This window comes from Oncorhynchus keta, chromosome 34 (genome assembly GCF_023373465.1).
Source record: "Oncorhynchus keta strain PuntledgeMale-10-30-2019 chromosome 34, Oket_V2, whole genome shotgun sequence".
NCBI classification, from domain to species: Eukaryota; Metazoa; Chordata; class Actinopteri; order Salmoniformes; family Salmonidae; genus Oncorhynchus; species Oncorhynchus keta.
This window is the reverse complement of record NC_068454.1, coordinates 61,765,982-61,786,366: the sequence shown is the minus strand read 5'-3', so window position 1 is coordinate 61,786,366 and position 20,385 is coordinate 61,765,982. Positions and strand designations below refer to the sequence as shown.

The window sequence follows — 20,385 nt, the reverse complement described above, 5'->3', positions numbered from 1 at the left end:
TATAGACAGGTGCGTGCCTTTCCAAATTGTAGAATCCAATCAACTTGTAGAAACATCTCAAGGATGTTCAATGGAAACAGGATGCACCTGAGCTCAATTTCGAGTTTCATAGCAAAGGGTCTGAATACTTATGTAAAAAAAAAAGCTAAATGTTTTCGCTTCGTCATTATGGGCTATTGTGTGTAAATTGTTGGGAATTTGTATTTATTTAATCAATTTTAGAACAAGGCTGTAACGTAACAAAATGTGGAAAAAGTCAAGGGGTCTGAATACTTTCCGGGATTTACTGTTGCCTGAGAATATGGAAAAGTTGAATTACTTTAGTGAATTTTAAGGGGCTCAGTGATTTTCAACCCCGAGCATACTTTTCATAGGTGAAATTTCAAACATTCTTCTACAATTTTGATAATAAGAGCTTTACCATTATAACCATTCTGTATGGTAACAGTAAGAAGCCATCTTTCCATTTTCAAACTGTGTGATATAATCTGCAGGAGTGAAAGTGATTTCAAGAGAGGCCTATTGTGCCAAGTCAATTGCACTAATCAGAAAGCTTTCTATTGTTAGGCAGTTATGTCAGATCTATAATTTTTCATATGCAAAGCCCAGACCATAGTAAAGAAACTGCATACAAAGTCTGTGTTCTTCATGGCTATCACTTGCATTGTATTGGGAAATCAATTATCAATTAGCATTTTGCAATATGAACTAAAAGTAAATGGTCATTAAGAGATGCTCCTTATCAATCTAATCTTATTTGGTAACCCAATTCGTTTATAATCCAAAACCCAACCATCATCTGGATTGAAAATGTCTGAATACAGTAATGTGTGTGTGTGTATATGTGTGTGTGTGTGTGTGCTCGCAAGGATAAGTTTGACCGGACGTCGTCTACTGTCGATATTGTTCACTACAGTTGGTTATAGCAAAAGGAATACAGTACAATGTTTTGCATCTCTCCGCCTACTAATTCAAATCCGAATGTACAATATTATATTTACAAACATTATATAGTAGAGTTGTATAGTCATTCTTTTGACTTAATTCATTATTTATCTAATGTATTACTCTGTTTAAAATGTCTTACTGTGTATGCAATCCCTTTCTGTCAGAGGACAAAACAAAGACGACTAATTGTAAAATAGGAATATTTTTGAAAAAACAGAGGGGGAACTTCTACTAAAGGGCAGGAAGGTGTTTTTCCTGACATGCTATTCTTAAATGTTTTACATTTAAATACCGTAGAATGATTTCTCTGTCCAAGGCCAGTGAGTATACTCCAAATAAAAACATGTGTACGCAAGTGCAAGACTATAGCTCATCGGTTCAGGTACAGTTACATAGCTTTCATAGGAAATAGCCATGTTAACATGCCTTATAGTGACCCCCTAAGCATTTAACATCAGCCTTTAACATCAAAGCAAGCTGCTGAAATCCAGGAAGGGACAAGATGGTTGAGAGAGATTCATGCGAAATGGTTTCACATGTAACAGATGGATAACAATGATCGAGCCTTCAGGAGGAGAGTGACAGATGGAGTTGAAATAGAGACCGTGATACAACCTATAGACCACAACAAGGTCTACTCCTCCTTTTAACATTTCATCTTGAAAATAAAAGCAGGCAATTGGGACACCTTTGAATGTAAATATGTAAATCTGCTTTATTGATGTTTAAAAAATGGTCATGTTCAAATATTGTTACCCCAGCACTTTGTATATCGTCTGCCCACGAATAAAACAACCATCTGATTCAAGAGGTCAGTTTCCAATTGTATACCATCTTACAGTACATATTTTAAAAATGTTTCTGAGGATGAACAAATGTAGACTAATTGTACCTACACGTTTTAGCCTGCAAAAGCATCTTTCATTGTGTGGAGGTCCGTAATCAATTACCTGAATTACACACAGCAGTACTTTCTCACTGGAAGTCTCACCACACACATCAGTTACTGGAAGAATAAAGTTTTATATTACCTTACATCACCCCCCAAACAAACAAACACACTTTGGATATATTACAGCAGCCTCTCTTCACCTGACACTTTTTTTTCTCTCTCCCTCCCTTTTCTCCACATCCACTCCCTTAGGAGTGCTAATGGGTTGTGAGTAATGTTATATCGCTGGCTCTCTCCCTCTCTTTAGTGTATTGGAAATGAAAACACTTGTTAGGAAACAGTGGTCCAGCATGAGCCTATCACGTCTTACAGGCAAAGACGGGACTATACCTTCAACCCCGCTATAGAGATATACTTTCCACTGCCCATCTCCTTCCAGGGCTGGAGCCCAGCGAGTCTGGCCTCGACTATCTCAACTCCCGCATTAACACTCCTCACCTTTTAAGATCCTTAGAGGGGAGTGATAGAGAGCCTCTATTCCCCATCTGAAGTGCACAGACCGAGATCTCAGCATCTTCCTCATTGACAGATAGAAAATAAGAACCTCAAATTGCCTCAAAACAAGATAGGCAACATTTTATTGTATGTTACCACAATTTGGTAGAATGTGGCAAAAATAACTATATTTTCCACTCTCTTAGATGATGTGGGCTAAGCTTGGCAACAAGAGATTCGCAACATACTTGTTGGCTACACAAGCAAAAAAATGATCCTTGTACAATCATGCCCCCTACTGCTCACATTCATACATACGCCAAATGCGTTGTTCCGTCCTGCAGTAGAACAGTGGTTGTTTTACAGGAGATCATTGCTCAGTGAAAGGTTGTCATCTAGTGTATTTGAAAATAACTGCAGTACTCCCCTATGTGACCCAACATTTCAACTGATACAGTTGTTATATAAGAATATGTTCTTAACTGACTTGCCTGGTTAAATAAAGGTAATTTTTTTTTTTTAAATACACAGTTGACAGACAAACACATTTAATGCTGTCAAATATGTGTTAAGTCATTTTTATTAGAGAAATGATTCCGGTGACGAATACACTCTAATAAGGCAGCATTGATACAATTTTAGTAACAAGGAAATGTTTTTTTTCTGTTTTTTTCCCCCCCAGGAACTATATTAAGTTCTCCACACAAAACACAGCACATATGCTAAATTAAAATAAAGGTTTAATTAAAGGTAGTGAGAAAGGACAATGGGCACAGACATTCATTCAAACCGCTTCTTCCCTCTTTCCTAAAACCTAGCACTCTTCAGGAGTCACTGGACGTTCATTGGTGTGTGGTTCTCTGTGTCATCCAACCAAATCTTTGCATAGCTTCCTATTTTACTTACTGTAACATGTCATTCAATATGAACACACTTTGAGAAATCATCATTGTAGCTTCATGAAAGGGATCGCCGTAAACAAGCAGACACATTTGAACTAATAGGTCATCACTTTTTTCCAGCGATAATCCAGTTAAAAATCGAATGTAGATTTCAATGACAAAAGCATGACAGAATGTTTAGAAATTTAGTTGAGCATTCAAATATTCAAAAACGTAAAAGGACAATAGGTTATATGCACCAACTGCAGATATATTCAGCACTACAATATGCCAATTCAGATTCAGTTATGGTCGATATGGTCGGCCACACGCTAGTCACAACCCACTTCCAAGAAACAAGTCGTAAGACGATGAAAGCACCATACCAAAATCAATAGTGGAAAACTGAGTAGTATAATGATGAAAAGGGCAAATATATATGTCTATCTGTGTTCAATAAACTAACCCCTGGAAACAAAAAATGGTTTTCAAACAATAGGGCACTCGTTGGAGTAAAATGAGGTGTGTCTATGTGTGTATGTGCGCGTGTGTTTTTGTGTGTGTGCCTACACTGCCTGTACACTCTGCTCGACCTGCAACACAGTCCATTTCCCTCACTGATCACCATATCACTTTCTATTCCCTCATAACCACCCAAAGCCGTTAGGGGAGACTGAGGTTGGTTGTCACACGTTTTACTCTGGTGTGTATATATAACAACACTCCTTCACCATGAATAGAAAGACCAAGGTCTTGGGTTGAAATAGGGATCCTATTAGTATGTCTTATTCCAACATGGAGTAATAAGCCATCAAACACACTCTGTCCACTTGTGACAACCAGCCCCATCGCAGGGTTGGTTGTCACACAGTATAAGGTTCACAGGAGGTTGGTGGCACCTTAATTGGGGAGGACGGGTTCGTGGTAATGGCTGGAGTGGAATCAGTGGAATGGTATCAAATATATCAAATACATAGTTTACATGCGGTTGATGTCATTGCATTTGCTCTGTTCTAGCCATTATTATGCGCCGTCCACCCCTAGGCAGACTCCACTGATGGGGTTGGTTGTCACAATGTTGGCTAGTAGTTCTTTCCATTTGTAATGGAAAGGAATCAATATAGTACACAGCATCTTAGAAATAGCCATGCCTTTCTTTGATCTAATGATATTCCTAACAAAATTCTGCATTTTATGCCTTAGAACAACATATGACATTTTGAGTCAATTTGTGTGTGCGTGTGTTTGCACACACGTGTGTACATGTGTCGGTGTGTGACAGAAAAAGTGTTTGGGAGAGAAAGGCAACAGACCCAGATAGCAGAGAAACCTCTGGCCAATGGATGTACACGCTATGAATAGGGAGATGCAGTTTAGACATTGTTTGCTAATTGGCATCTCACAGATGTTTTTAGACTACATAAACTATGTTTAACTGCAGAATGTATATGTCGGCCAGGCATTCATATTCTATTTTGATGTCTCTGCAACATCTTCCTAATGTGCAAGTTTACATACACCTTAGCCAAATACATTTAAACTCAGTTTGTCACAATTCCTGACATTTAATCCTAGTAAACATTCCCTGTCTTAGGTCAGTCAGAATCACCACTTTATTTTAAGAATGTGAAATGTCAGAATAATAGTAGAGATAATGATTTATTTCAGCTTTTATTACTTTCATCACATTCCCAGTGGGCCAGAAGTTTACATGCACTCAATTAGTATTTGGTAGAATTGCCTTTAAATTGTTTATCTTGGGTCAAACACTTCAGGTAGCCTTCCACAAGCTTCCCACAATAAGTTGGGTGAATTTTGTCCCATTCCTTCTGACAGAGCTGGTGTAACTGAGTCAGGTTTGTAGGCCTCCTTGCTCGCACACGCTTTTTCAGTTCTGCACACAGATTTTCTATAGGATTGAGGTCAGGGCTTTGTGATGGCCATTCCAATACCCTGACTCTGTTGTCCTTAAGACATTTTTCCACAACTTTGGAAGTATGCTTGGGGCCATTGCTCATTTGAAGACACATTTGTGACGGAGCTTTAACTTCCTGATGTCTTGAGATGTTTCTTCAATACGTCTACAATTTTCCATCATGATGCCATCTATTTTGTGAAGTGCACCAGTCCCTCCTGCAGCAAAGCACCCCCACAACATGATGCTGCCACCCCCATGCTTCACGGTTGGGATGGTGTTCTTTGGCTTGCAAGTCTCCCCCTTTTTCCTCCAAACATAACGATGGTCATTATGGCCAAACAGTTCTATTTTTGTTTCATCAGACCAGAGGACATTTCTCCAAAAAGTACAATCTTTGTCCCCATGTGCAGTTGCAAACCGTAGTCTGGTTTTTTTATGGCAGTTTTGGAGCAGTGGCTTCTTCCTTGCTGAGCAGCCTTTCAGGTTATGTGAATATAGGACTTGTTTTACTGTGGATATAGATACTTTTGTACTTGTTTCCTCCAGCATCTTCACAAGGTTCTTTGCTGTTGTTCTGGAATTGATTTGCACTTTTCGCACCAAAGTACGTTCATCTCTAGGAGACAGAATGCGTCTCCTTCTTGAGCGGTATGGTGGCTGCGTGGCCCCATGGTGTTTATATTTGGGTACTATTGTTTGTACATATGAAAGTGGTACCTTCAGGCATTTGGAAATTGATCCATGATTTTCCCATGATGTCAAGCAAAGAGGCACTGAGTTTGAAGGTAGGCCTTGAAATACATCCACAGGTACATCTCCAATTGACTCAAATGATGTCAATTAGCCTATCAGAAGCTTCTAAAGCCATGACATAATTTTCTGGAATTTTCCAAGCTTTTTAAAGGCACAGTATGTCAACTTCTGACCCACTGGAATTGTGACACAGTGAATTATAAGTGAAATAATTTGTCTGTCAACAATTGTTGGAAAAATTACTTGTGTCATGCACAAAGTAGATGTCCTATTAGACTTGCCAAAACTATAGTTTGTTAACAGAAAATGTGTGGAATGGTTGAAAATGAGTTTTAATGACTTCAACTGTATGTTATTCCCAACACATTTTGATATGCCGGCCAAAGGTGTTCAGGTTTATTGGGACAGAAGGTTTATTGCAACAGCACACAATGTTAATTACGATGATAGTTACCACATGGGTGTGGAATGCAGCTCTCCCTATAATATATTTTTTTACATGTATACTCCCATAATTCAAACATTTATTTAAAAAAATACTGACATCTTTTTTATATATTTTTTAACTTTCATCTATGAAAACAAATCCCCTCACCTCAATGCTTTGTTATGATGACATAAATTAACCAGATGGATTAGTTCTTTCAAAGAATTCACACATTTTAATCTTAAAATGATTACACAGTGCCTTCTAGTTTGGGAGTTATAAGCACTGTGACAATCAACCCTGGTCTCCCCTACATACTGGACACAGAGCTACATGATAAAATAATGACATGTGAGTTAGGTCTAGCGCGATACATGTAAGTGCTATTATGTCAAGAAATTATTATATGATGTTGGGGATGTAATTCATTATTTTTCCTCATCTAAAACATTTACAAAAATAATAATGTAAATATGCAGGTAATTCCCAGAAAAAAAGGAAACACAAAGTATGTTGAAAGCAGGTGCTTCCTCACAGGTGTGGTTCCTGAGTTAATTAAGCACTTAATATCCCATCATGCTTAGGGTCATGTATAAAAATGCCCAGTTTCCCATTATTTTGGCTACCATAGCAAGAAGAGATTTCAGTGACTTTGAAAGAGGGGTCTCAAAGGAGCATAAGGGTTTTAAAGGGTGTGTGTGTGTGTGTGTGTGTGTGTGTCCGTCACCAGATCTCAACCCAATTGAACACTTATGGGAGAATCTGGAGTGGCACCTAAGACAGCGTTTTCCACCACCATCAACTAAACACCAAATGATGGAACTTCTCGTGGAAGAATGGTGTCGCATCCCTCCAATAGAGTTCCAGACACTTGTAGAATCTATGCCAAGGCATAGAAGCTGTTCTAGAAGCTCGTGGTGGCCCAACACCCTATTAAGACACTTTACGTTGGTGTTTCCTTTATTTTGGCTGTACATTACCTGTACATATGCTTCACACTTTACTACTGAACAGAAACAGTAGGTGCTGTTATATATACCACAAGGAATAAATACTCAAGAGATACCACACTCTTTTTCGAGGACACATGTAAACAATAGCCACTGACAATGTTATACCAGCATGGGGTGAGCGGTGTATTGGTTTGCCATAAACCTGCAATGACCACCACGATACCACATGAATATGACAGTGCCAAGACCCTTTGACCTCCACTGACCACATCCCCATTCCTGGGAGGTGAGGTGACATCACTCATTCAGTTCTGTTGTGCACCATCATCGAAAGATTTCTTCCATCAGATAGCTGTTATAAACAAGGTCATTTGGAATGTCCTATCTCGGTCCTACCTAGAATTTCAGTAATTCTCTGACATTTAAACAGCACGTAGAGTTTCAAAAAAAAATGCATCCAATGACCATTACTGTATGTTGTAGAAGTAAAAAATAAGAGTACTCCAAAGAACAATTCAAGTGACTGGGCATTCACAGGAACACAAACTGCCAAGAACCATGAAGTTTCCATGGAAACGTACTTCTGTAAAATGTCACCATGTTTTTTAATCATAGACATGGTACAGTGCTGTTGCTTTCAGCTACACACTTAGAAAAAATGGGTTCTTCGGCTGTCCCCATAGGAGAACCCTTTTTGGTTTCAGGTAGAACCCTTTTTGACTCCAGGTAGAACTCTTTTGGGTTCTATGTAGAACCCTCTGTGGAAAGGGTTCTACAAGGAACTCAAAAGGGTTCTAGCTGGAACCAAAAAGGGTTCTTTAAAGGGGTCTCCTATGGGGGCAGTCAAAGAACCCTTTTAGGTTCTAGATAGCACCTTTCTTAGTGTAGACGTTTAGAGCAGGTTAATCTGAGCACTACACTGGTCTATACATCTATTCAAGTCATAGTGGAGATTTAAATGAGATGGTATTGAATATGAAAACAAAATGGTGGAATCATACTAAGTAGTCCAGTTAGTGAGAGTACAGATTATTTTAGAAGTCATGAGAATCATGTAATGGATAGTCATAATTTATATTAAATATGGGTTTTGAGATGTTCTAATAATGGCTTACAAATATATAGGACATTTCAAAAACAGTAGCTAAATACTTATATATTAATATGAAAAGTCCCTGCAAATTTACAGTTAAAGATTTTTCCAGTTTGAGATTTACACGAACCAGAAATAATATTTACAAGTACTTAGGTAACATTTGGGTCAATATATATATATATAAATAAAGGCACTTTTATGTCTTGTTAGACATCACATATGCTTCATACAACCCAGATCCTTTCAAGTATAAGTGAAAAGAAGTTGGCATATGATACTTTAACTCAAAATACCTCCAAAACTTTTAACAGTAAACAATGATACTGAATAACTGAAAGGCTTCATAAAAATAGCTGGGTATTCGGCTTCAAACAGTGAACACATTAATAAACTCCTAAACAAACCTTATAATGACGTTAGAATAACATGTAGAAAAACCATCCTGTGATAATAATCCAATGGGTTTATACAAATACTACCTGGTTTTAAAAGGTATAATATAACTTCTTATGGTTATTACGACTGGTAGAATGATTTAGCCAAACCTTTTCATTTGAACATACTGGGTGGTCACTGGTTGTGGGGAGTGTCACTGTTCCTTGCGTTTCGTGGGTGGCGTCAGTGGGTGGTTGGCACTGTGGTGAGGGTTCCACAGCAGAGGTGCACTGAAGATGCCAATGATGCCTAGGTTGAGGATGATGCCGAGGGCCAGTGCCCCCACGGTACTCAGGAAGGAGGGTACGGCCGCCTGGGCGATGAGCCACGCCCTGCGTGAGGTCATATCTGCTAGCACCGCCTCCATCTGGAAGTGGGTACCCACCACGGCACAGATGTGGAAAAGCTGGTGACTGTGACCTGAGAGCAGAGAGAGAGAGATCAATGAGAGAGAGTCATTAGAAATGCTTGAATTTGATCATACTGCAGTGAGCAAGGATTTACCAGGTTTGCTCAAAGAATTGTCACTGTTCAAATATTTGCCTACAGTACCATAACGGATGCAGTAGAAATTATACCGCTATGCGCCAACAATAACTGGCCACAGGCCAGAGTAGCTAAAGCTTGCTCAATAACTGATATAACCTTCCAATTCCAGTCGCCATGGTAACCGGGCGCTGGTGTGGACGTACCAAAGTAGTCGAAGCGCCCCGGGGCCAGCCTCTCTGGGAGGTGTGAGGCAAACAGGAAACAGGTGAGGAAGGCGAAGAGGAGGTGGTAACAGTGACTGGGCAGGGCCTCACTGTGACAGCAGCTGCCCCCGCAGCACAGCAGCAGCTACACACACACACACAGACACACACACATATACAAACACACATAAGATCATTGGCACAAACAGCGGCCAAGAGATTAAAAGATTTAACAGCATGTGGTCAAATCTTTATTTATTCTACAAAATCAGCTTCTAAGTTAATGAGCCAAAAGTCCTGGTCAAAGTATTAAAGAGAGGCATTAATCAGATCTAAACTGTGACATAACAAACAGAATGCAACCCAATTACCGTACAAGCAGACTTTCTGTGAACTCTGTCTACACCTTTTCAAAAATAAACTCACTCTGTAAAATAGAGGGATGTTGTCAAAGATGAATGGAAAGACAAATGCCCCTGTCCGGAGAATTTTACTCCGGTGTGGAAACTGCATCTCCAGGAATCTATGAAAAAAAAAGAAAAGAGTTAAGTTAATGGTTTCAACGACCAGGAGAGAAGTTACAATGGTTTCAACGACCAGGAGAGTGATGCATCATGGGTAGGAGACCGTATTGGCTGCCGACCTAGAATAGCAGGACAGGCTCGTGCAGAATAGTGTGTTGCAGATGGCGATGGGCACAAAGTGTTGGTGCAGCCAGCTGTTGACCCAGCAGTCAGGCATCACATAGGAGCTATAAGTTATGGCACAACCTGAACACAAACACAAAAACACTGAAAGGTTAAAAAAAAAAAAAAAAATACAATATCTGAAACTAAATCTACCAAACACTTCATTATAAATTGCAACGCTCATAACATATCAATTAGGCTCTAATAACCTACTAATGAAACGTTGGCCTTGCACTTGCTGTAAATATGCTTCAAAACCAGTTTTAATCCCAATAATGTACTTTCAATAAATCAAGAGGCTTTTTAAAATAAGCTTGGCTGCAGAACACCACCTACAGTAAACATTTGCAATTCTTATCCCAGAAACTTTTGGACATTTAGGGCTGGGTATGTTTTGGCAGTAAGGAGAATTGTGGTAGAATAAGGATCATACTGCATGGGCCTCATATCCATTAATATGGATTTGAAAATAAACTTTGTCTCGTATTTTGAAAAAGTGTATGTTTGAAAGAGAGGGACAAGTCTATCACACACACCCATACAAGCAAACACACACCCAAGAAAAGCACACGTATTCACAAGCAGAACGCAAATACCCAAGTATGTGAATTGGTTGAGCAAGCATGTGGAAACAGACATGAATCCATGGAAAATGTACATGTGAAGCTGTAGAGCAGTGCTATGCACACATCCATAGAAACTTTTCCCAGATGCTGGATCCGAGAGGAAAAGGTAGACTGATATTTTAATCTATGCTGTCTGTTGACCTAAATCTGACAGTGCAATCTGGTGCAGCATGCTTTCTGTTTCTAAACGAAAAACAAACATTATTCCAAGGTGAAAGGATACAATAAAACAAACTCTGATTTCACTGTTTGTAAACGAGTTCGACAGCTCAATACCTAGTGCTTTACTCAGTTTATATGTACAGTTGAAGTCAGAAGTTTACATACATTTATTTTGGAGCCATTAAAACACATTTTTCAACAACTCCACAAATGTCTTGTTAACAAACTATAGTTTTGGCAAGATGGTGAGGACATCTACTTTGTGCATGACACAATTCATTTTTCCAACAATTGTTGACAGACAGATTATTTCACTTATAATTCACTGTATCACAATTCCAGTGCGTCAGAAGTTTACATACACTAAGTTGACTGTGCCTTTAAACAGTTGGAAAAGTCGAGAAAATGTTGTCTTAGCTTTAGAAGCTTCTGATAGGCTAATTGACATAAATTGAGTCAATTGGAGGTGTACCTGTGGATGTATTTCAAGACCTACCTTCAAACTCAGTGCCTCTTTGCTTGACATCATGGGGAAATCAAAAGAACTCACCCAAGACCTCCAAATGCCTGAAGGTATCACGTTCATCTGTACAAACAATAGTACCCAAGTATAAACACCATGGGACCACGCAGCCGTCATACCGCTCAGGAAGGAGACATGTTCTGTCTCCTAGAGATGAACATACTTTGGTGCGAAAAGTGCAAATCAATTCCAGAACAACAGCAAAGGACCTTGTGAAGATGCTGGAGGAAACGGGTGCAAAAGTATCGATATCCACAGTCAAACAAGTCCTATATCGACATAACCTGAAACTCCGCTCAGCAAGGAAGAAGCCACTGCTCCAAAACCGCCATAAAAAAAGCCAGACTACGGTTTGCAACTGCACATGGGGACAAAGATCGTACTTTTTGGAGAAATGTCCTCTGGTCTGATGAAACAAAAATAGAACTGTTTGGCCATCATGACCACCATTATGTTTGGAGGAAAAGGGGGAGGCTTGCAAGCCAAAGAACACCATCCCAACCGTGAAGCACGGGGGTGGCAGCATCATGTTGTGGGGGTGCTTTGCTGCAGGAGGGACTGGGGCACTTCACAAAATAGATGGAATCATGATGGAAAATTACATGGATATATTGAAGCAACATCTCATTACATCAGTCAGGAAGTTAAAGCTTGGTCACAAATGGGTCTTCCAAATGGACAATAATCCCAAGCATACTTCCAAAGTTGTGGCAAAATGGTTTAAGAACAACATAGTCAAGGTATTGGAGTGGCCATCACAAAGCCCTGACCTCCATCCTATGGAACATTTTTGGGCAGAACTGAGAAAGTGTGTGTGAGCAAGGAGGCCTACAAACCTGACTCAGTTACACCAGTTCTGTCAGAAGGAATGGGCCAAACTTATTTAGGAAGCTTGTATAGGGCTACCCGAAACATTTGAAACATTTGATCCAAGTTAAACTATTTAAAGGCAATGCTACCAAATACTAACTGAGTGTATGTAAACTTCTGACCCACTGGGAATGTGATGAAATAAATAAAAGCTGAAATAAATCACAATTACTATTATTTTGACATTTCACATTCTTAAAATAAAGTGGTGATCCTAACTGACCTAATACAGGGAAGTTTACTCGGATTAAATGTCAGGAATGGTGAAAAACTGAGTTTAAATGTATTTGGCTAAAGTGTATGTAAACTTCCGACTTCGACTGTATATACTGTATTCCATTCTACTGTATTTTAGTCAATGCCACTCCAACATTGCTCGTCCAATTTTTAAAAAATTTCTCAATTACATTCTTTTACTTTTAGATTTGTGTGTATTGTTGTGAATTGTTAGATACCACCGCACTGTTGGAGCTAGGAACACAAGCATTTCCCCTACACCCGCAATAACATCTGCTAAATATGTGTATGTGACCAATAACATTTGATTTGATACTTGAACAAGACATGTATGAGTAGGTTTTGTGGGCCAAAAACGTTAATTAAAGTGAATCTGACAAGCCCAGACAGCAAAGAAACATGACACACACGGCGCCAAATAAAACATACAAACAATGAAGTAACCACACAAACAATGGGTACAAATGTGGGAAGTAGTATATACAGTTCTAATTGTGCAACTGATTGCCCAAGTTCACCGAGACTTTTTGGAACTGGAAAGATGGCATGTACCCTGTGGGATTGCACCCGTTCGGATTAGGGGAAGCAGTAGCCTACTGTGAGAGTTGGCAGTCTTGGTACTGGAGGAAATGTAACCAGAAAGAAATAACTAAAGGTAAAGGAAGCACTAATAGTCTAACTGTGAAGTGCAGACAGTCAGACTTCATGCAGCGGGCCTTACCCAGGCTGTAGAGGCTGAGGGCGCCGTAGTCGAAGAAGTAGCAGATGTGGCGTGCCTCTGGGGACATGGTGCTGAAGGTGTGGGCACAGCTGGAGGTGAAGGGGTACACGCAGATTAGCAGCATGTACACCAGCAGCGGCCAGGTGTAGCTCTCCGACAGGAAGTTCAGTGTGGAGCACAGGACACTGAAGCGCCACAGGAAGTACCTGGGATATGAGACGTGTCGCAACACCATCAGTTCCATTTCAAATGAAATGGGGGAGTGATCAGAAGACTTGATATGAAGACAGGAAGACAATCTGATACGTATGTTTTCCAGTCAAAACCAGCCCTAATTGTTACAGAATACCTCCCGCCATCTATGGATCTGATCTCCTTGTCTTCATTCAGAGTGTCTGCATTGGTGTACATACCATGTGGGCAGGAAGTGGGTCCAGATGTTGACGGTCTCATTGGTCATCTGGAAGCTGCTAAGGATGCAGTCCAGGGCGGAGCTTTGGGGGTGACGGTATCCCGAGATGATGCCATCCTCCCGGAACACCTGAAGGCAAAACACTGTGATACACAGTACACAGGCTACTATAGAGATGATCTAACAAACAACTGGAGGACATCAAGACCTGTCCTCCTAGTCTGGTACATCTGGGCCTGTATTTCAAAAAGTGTCTTAGAGCAGGAATGCTGATCAACACTTACATTGGCATTTGAGTATTTTAGCAGACAATCTTATCCAGTGTGGCTTACAGTTGCATTCATCGTAAGATAGCTAGGTGGGAGAACCACATATCTCAGTCATAGCAAGTACTTTTTTTAGTAGCTATCAGCAAAGTCAGTGCTGGTAGAGGGGAAAAAGTAAAGTGCGAGTGTTCGTCGACCTTTAGATTTTGTGGCATAGAGAAAGTTAAGATATCAGATTGGGGAGGAGATATTAATAATACTCTGAGTAAAAGAGAATGTTTTGGGATTTTCACCCTCCAGACATTATTTCCTAAAGGACTTAATGATGAAATGCCTATGTATGTTATGTTGTGAATTTGAACATGGATTATGTGCCTATTTAAGATTACTCTGATGTTTTTCGTACGAAGTTCCCAATGACTAATGAAAACTTGCTATGTCCTCGTGGTCCTTGTGGTTTTACAGACGTGTTTAATACGTCTTATTTATACACTTTTGTAATATTTATGAAATGCATATTGTTATATTTGGTAGCACTTATTTGTTTTTCCTGCGCCTCCAACCCCCTTCAATGTGTGGAACGGATGTGGGTGGGACTAAATCTACATAAGGGTGCACTTTTTTTTTTTTACTCACAAAAGCTCTGGCGAAGGACGTGAGGACGATTCGTAAGCTTATTAAAGATTGGTGATACTATCAAGAGGAGCAGTGTGCGGTTTCCTTTTTCCTTCATCTTGTTCAATTGTTGCCATGCACCTGCAAATAAGATCGCTCAGATGTGCGAGTGCCTTTTGAATTTTGAGTGTTAGTTCACGAAAGGCAATCTTTATTAAATGTTTTATTTACAAAAAAATGTGTGTGTGTGGGATTATGTGGGATTATTTAAGATACTCTTTGAAGAGGTAGGGTTTCAGATGTTTTCGTAAAATGGTTCCAGTAGAAAGAAGAGCTTTGACTGGGCTGAACGGCATCTGCCCTCATGTAGGGGTGGGAGGGTCAAGAGACCAGAGTTGGCAGAAGCGAGTCCTCGGGTTGGGGTGTAGGTTGCAGGTTTTTTATGGCACAAGCTGGGAGTCCAACCAACAGCGAGTTGCAGTAGTCCAGACGGGAGATTGATTAGGACCTGCACCGCTTTCTGTGTGAGATAGGGTCATACTCTACTAACGCTAAAGAGCATGAACCTGCAGGAGCAAGGCACTGCTTTGATGTTTGCAGAGAACAACAGGGTGCTGTCCAGGATCACGTCAAGGTTCTTTGCACTCTGGGAGGGGGACACCGTGGAGTTGTCAATCGTGATAGAGTGGTCTTGGAGCGGGGGCAGGCATTCCCCTGGAGGAAGAGTAGCTCTGTCTTGTCGAGGATGAGCTTGAGGTGGGCCGACATCCAAGGTGAGATATCTGCCAAGTAATTTGGTGTATAGAGAGAAGACAAGAGAGGGACTAGAACCGAGCCCTGGGTGACCCCAATAGTTAGGGTACATGATGCAAACACAGTCACCTGGTAGGAGCGGCCTGCCAGGTAGGAGGCAATTCAAGAAAGTGCAGAGCCTGAGACGCATAGGCCTGAGAGGGTGGAGAGGAGGACTGATGGTTCACAGTGTTGAAGGAAATGGATAGATCTAGGAGGATGCGAATAGAGGAGAGAAAGTCAGCTTTGGCAGTGCATAGAGAAGTCTTGGTTGAGTGACCCATTGAGTGACCCGTCTTGAAGCTTGGCAGGTTAGGATAAAGAAGATGGTTCTGAGAGAGATAGCGAAAGAGTTGGTCAGAGACAGCACGCTCAAGTGTTTTGGAAAGAATAGAAAGAAGGGATACAGGTCTGTAGTTCTTGGCATCAGAGGGTTTGAGTGTTGGTTTCTTGAGAAGGGGAGCGACTCAGGCCATTTTGAAGTCAGAGGGGACACAGCCAGTGGTCAGGGATGAGTTGATGAGGGAAGTAAGGAATGGGAGGTCTCCAGAGATGGTCTGGGGAAGGGAGGAGGGGATGGGGTTGAGCGGGCAGGTTGTCGGGCGTCACTTCATAATTTAATAGGCAAAACTGATCCTTTATCAGCACTGCTACTCTGAGACACTTTGTGAATACGGACCCGACCCGGGTGAAGATGGAGCAAGGACTGGGTTGAACATAAGTTCAAACATCCCTCTGGGAACTATGTGACACAATCCTGATCTCGACACCATATCCTATATTTAGGAAAACATGAACATTTAGTCAGTGAAACCTCTGAAGGTTTGTGAAATGGTTGTGAAAGGTTTCTCTTTCAGTCTGGCCACTCTTACCTTGGGGACTTGGTGGATGTCAAAGAGCTGGGGGAGTTTGATGCTAAGCATGTCTGTGGGCAGTCTGATGGCCCCCCTCCCTCTCTGGCAGGCCTCCCTGAGCCTAGCCCTACATCCCTGGCAGAGGACACACCAGACTGGGCAGTCAAATGCTGGGGCCTGTGCCCCCTCTCCAGGCCCTGGTTCCCATTGCATACAGCGGTCCCAGCCCCAGCCCTGGGCCCAGCCCCCACCACCGTTGTCCACCCCACCCCCCCACCACAAAGGAAACACTGCAGAGAGAGAAAGGGAAGAAAATGTCTGTTAGATATAATTCTCTAGAAATTACACTGACATACACTCAGATATATTGTGTGAGGACTGTTACATACCCATCAGAACAAAAAATGTGTTTACATATCACACATGATATGCTGTATGTGAATCGGTTGGGGAATAGTCCACTCTGTTTCCACTTGATTTCAAGTTACAAACCAATACAAAAATATTCAATAGAATTTTCATTTGGTTCCATCAAAATTAGTATTTCTTCTTTTGTCGTAAAGTCCATGTTGACTGGACTCTTCCATTGTGTCAACCTTCTCTAGACGTCCCCAGACATGGACTCAGATTCAGTGGTTAGCATTGTCACATTATTATTATTGTTTTTAATTAAACCTTTATTTAACTAGGAAAGTCAGTTAAGAACAAATTCCCCGGCAAATCCCAGAAGACGTCCTATGGGACTCCCAATCACGGCCAGATGTGATGCTGCCTGGATTCAAACCAGGTACTGCAGTGACGCCTCTTGCACTGAGATGCAGTGTCTTATGGTGGGCTGTTAGCGAACAAACCTAGCATGGCAATAACATTCTGCTATGTAGTACTGAAACAGAGGGCTCCTACTGTTCAGATAGCATGGGAGATAGTCAATAAGAGCCTTATGTTTGTGAACCCAGCAACTCAAACCATGTTCAATGTTGCAGGCTTGCTTTGCTTGCCATTTTCAGCGGACAAAACAACAACAAAAATGCTAGTTTTGATGCAAATCTGTCTCCATCTATTGAGAGTTTCTGTTGAGAAAGTTTCATTTTGCCCTACTTACTGATATTTAAATCTCTCATCATATCTCCCTGTTTCTAACTCAATGGTATTTCAGATACGCTACATGGAAATACACTGAGTGAACAAAATATTAGGAATATATTACACCCCCTGTTGCCCTCAGAACATCCTCAATTTGTCAGGGCATGGACTCTACAAGGTGTCGAAAGCTTTCCTGGCTCATGTTGACTCCAACCCTTCCCACAGTTGTGTCATGTTGGCTGGGTCTCCTTTGGGTCGTGGACCATTGTTCATACACACGGGAAACTGTTGAGCGTGAAAACCCCAGCGTTGCAGTTCTTGACACACTCAAACCGGTGTGTCTGGTACCTCTACCCTGTTCAAAAGCACTCAAATCTTTTGTCTTGCCCATTCACCCTCTGAATGGCACACATACACAATCCATGTTTCAATTGTATCAAGGCTTAAAAATCATTATTTAACCTCTCTCCTCTCCTTTATATACAATGATTGAACTGGATTTAACAAGTGACATCAATAAGGGATCATAGCTTTCACCTGGATTCACCTGGTCAGTCTATGTCATGGAAAGAGCGGGTGTTCCTAATGTTTTGTACACCGTGTATATCATGCAACCTACTAACAAAGCTTATTGTGAAATAGACACTAATTACTTGGGTTGCAATGTCATACAGAATTCAATGTTGTCACGCCCTGACCTTAGAGAGCTTTTTATGTCTCTATTTTGGTTTGGTCAGGGTGTGATTTGGGTGGGCATTCTATGTTAATTTTTCTATGTTTTGTATTTCTTTGTTTTGGCCGTGTATTGTTCTCAATCAGGGAGAGCTGTCTATCGTTGTCTCTGATTGGGAACCATACTTAGGCAGCCCTTTTCCCACCTGTGATGGTAGGTAGTTGTCTTTGTTTGTTGGCACTATAGCGTCACGGTTGTGTTTGGATTGGTTATTGTTGGCGTCATATAAATAAAGGAATATGTACGCTCACCACGCTGCACCTTGGTCCTCTTCATTCAACGGCCGTGACAAATATCATTCAAATTGAAGAGGCAGTAATTGGGAGCACTCTAGACTTTGAAGTGACTTGAGTGAATCTGTGAGGAACAGGAAATTAGTGATGTGCAGGTCACAAATTATTATTTTTGAGCGACCTTTTTTACTGACTTGAGTCATGATACATTTTTCAGAGTGACTCGTTCCTTTTAGTCGTTAGTTTGATCTGCTCTGTTGGCCACGATGAGTCCTAAGGCAGGATTAATACCCGTTTCTCCAGCTCAGCGGTCCCAGAGACGTGCTACAACCACCAACTGTCTATCATATGTGCGCGCACGAAAATAGATCATGCAGCATAGAGAAGAATACATGTTAAGAACTGGTATTTGATCTCATGGTGTAATAATGAATGTGATTAATTGATTATTGAAAGCTATACAGCTTTGTAGAAGCCTAAACAGCCTGCCTCTGTTCAACAAAATCGAGGAAGAATCATTTGGAGGCCTGCAGCAGTGCTTATCTCCCTCTCTCAGGCAAGTCATTCCGCAAAGAGTCGTTCACAATCTAGTCTGGTTGTATGCCTAGCTATCACAAATGTACATTGTTTGAAGCACACTTTAGTAAGTCACAAATGACAGCTCCAATAAGCCCCTTATGGTGAACGAGAGGCTTGTAGAATCATGAGCCGGTCAAGTTTTTAGTTAATCGTTGGCCGGTAGGGGGCCCTGCGCGCTCTGGGCACGACTGAATAAAAAAATAATGAAATGAGTCGAAAGAGTCCTACTTTTGACTGAACGAGTCGAAACGATCTGAGTCAGTAACAAGCGTTGAACTTCTCATCACTACAGGAAATATTAAGTGATAGCCACTGAGGCACACACAAACAGCGGAACATGTATGTGCTGAACAAGCAAACCGTATGGATTGTATGCAATAATATGACATGACAATCAACTGACTTTCACAGCTTCTTTTCTGTTTATGGCACTTTGCTGAAGAAATTGACTTCTTGGGTTCTTCAAGGGGTTCTCCTATGGGGACAGCCAAAGAACCCTTTTAGGCTCTTGATAGCACCTTTTCCTCTAAGAGTGTATGTTAAAGAGCACCATCAAACTAAAATCCGCTCCAGCCATTATCACGAGCCCGTCCTCCCGAATTAAGGTGCCACAAACCTCCTGTGACCACCATCCATACGGCTTTCTTTGTGAGAGTACAGTTACTACAACAGCCTCATATAAGTCCTATGCTGAGGCTCAGAATTGAAGTTGCTTTGGTCTGATGATTTGTCAGAGTCAGGGCACTTATCTCAGTGTTGGCTGGGTGAAATATTACCTGGAGGTTGCCCTGACATTAGGGTGCATACCTCAGGCTCTGTGATGTGACATTGTGTGAGAGGGGACAGGACACTGCATGGTGGCCCAGCTGCAGGCCTTATCACATTTGCTGGGACAAAGTGTGCTTTGTGACTGAGGCCCTGTCTGGAGAGAGCAGGGTCAAGGGCCGACTGTTACAGACTGGCCTGGGCTCTATGAAAATGAGTAGCAATTCTGCTCAATACACACACATGCTGAACTGGAAGTTCTTATTCATGGAAATGTGCACACACACATGCAAACGGACACACACAGAGAAAGCGAGACAAGACAATAGCTTGTGTCTATGACATTGAACCATGCTAGTGGGGTCACTGGGTTCAGGGCTGAGAACAGAGGGTGAATAATTTGCATGCATGATAATCATATCAATGAAAGAGGGGTGAAGTCGAGGTGCCAATGATTTGGATAAATACAAGGCTGTGCGTATCAGTGTGTGGTTTGCAAAGCGTGCCGCTGGTTTCAATAAGCAAAGTCTTCATTTAAAACATACACTGAGTGTACAAAACATTAGGAACACATCTCCCGAGGCAGTAAAAAAGGTTGTTAAAAAAATAATAATTTGTGACCTGCACACCACTAATTTCCTGTTCCTCACAGATTTACTCAAGTCACTTCAAAGTCTAACGTGCTCCCAATTATTGCCTCTTCAATTTGAATTATATTATAATGAATTCTGTATG

General features: G+C 41.1%; 1 protein-coding gene across 1 annotated transcript; it reads right to left on the bottom strand.

The window, feature by feature from the left end:
• Positions 1 to 2,897: 2,897 nt before the first annotated feature.
• paqr6 (progestin and adipoQ receptor family member VI) lies at positions 2,898 to 16,505 on the bottom strand. The gene is made up of 7 exons (XM_035750960.2): positions 16,276 to 16,505; positions 13,732 to 13,859; positions 13,319 to 13,524; positions 10,134 to 10,260; positions 9,917 to 10,013; positions 9,491 to 9,635; positions 2,898 to 9,218 (listed from the first exon to the last, which is right to left on the bottom strand). Exons 1-7 carry the CDS (start codon positions 16,468 to 16,470, stop codon positions 8,953 to 8,955), a joined length of 1,164 nt encoding a protein of 387 aa, XP_035606853.1. The 5' UTR covers positions 16,471 to 16,505; the 3' UTR covers positions 2,898 to 8,952.
• Positions 16,506 to 20,385: the final 3,880 nt, after the last annotated feature.

Bases quoted from the DNA above. Each gene is read 5' to 3' on its own strand.
- paqr6 (XM_035750960.2), bottom strand. From the start codon at position 16,470: ATGCAATGGGAACCAGGGCCTGGAGAGGGGGCACAGGCCCCAGCATTT. The intron at 9,636-9,916 runs GTGAGTTTATTT...GTGTGTGTGTAG, and splicing joins ACATCCCTCTATTTTACAGA to CTGCTGCTGTGCTGCGGGGG. The intron at 9,219-9,490 runs GTACGTCCACAC...CTCTGCTCTCAG, and splicing joins GGGGCGCTTCGACTACTTTG to GTCACAGTCACCAGCTTTTC.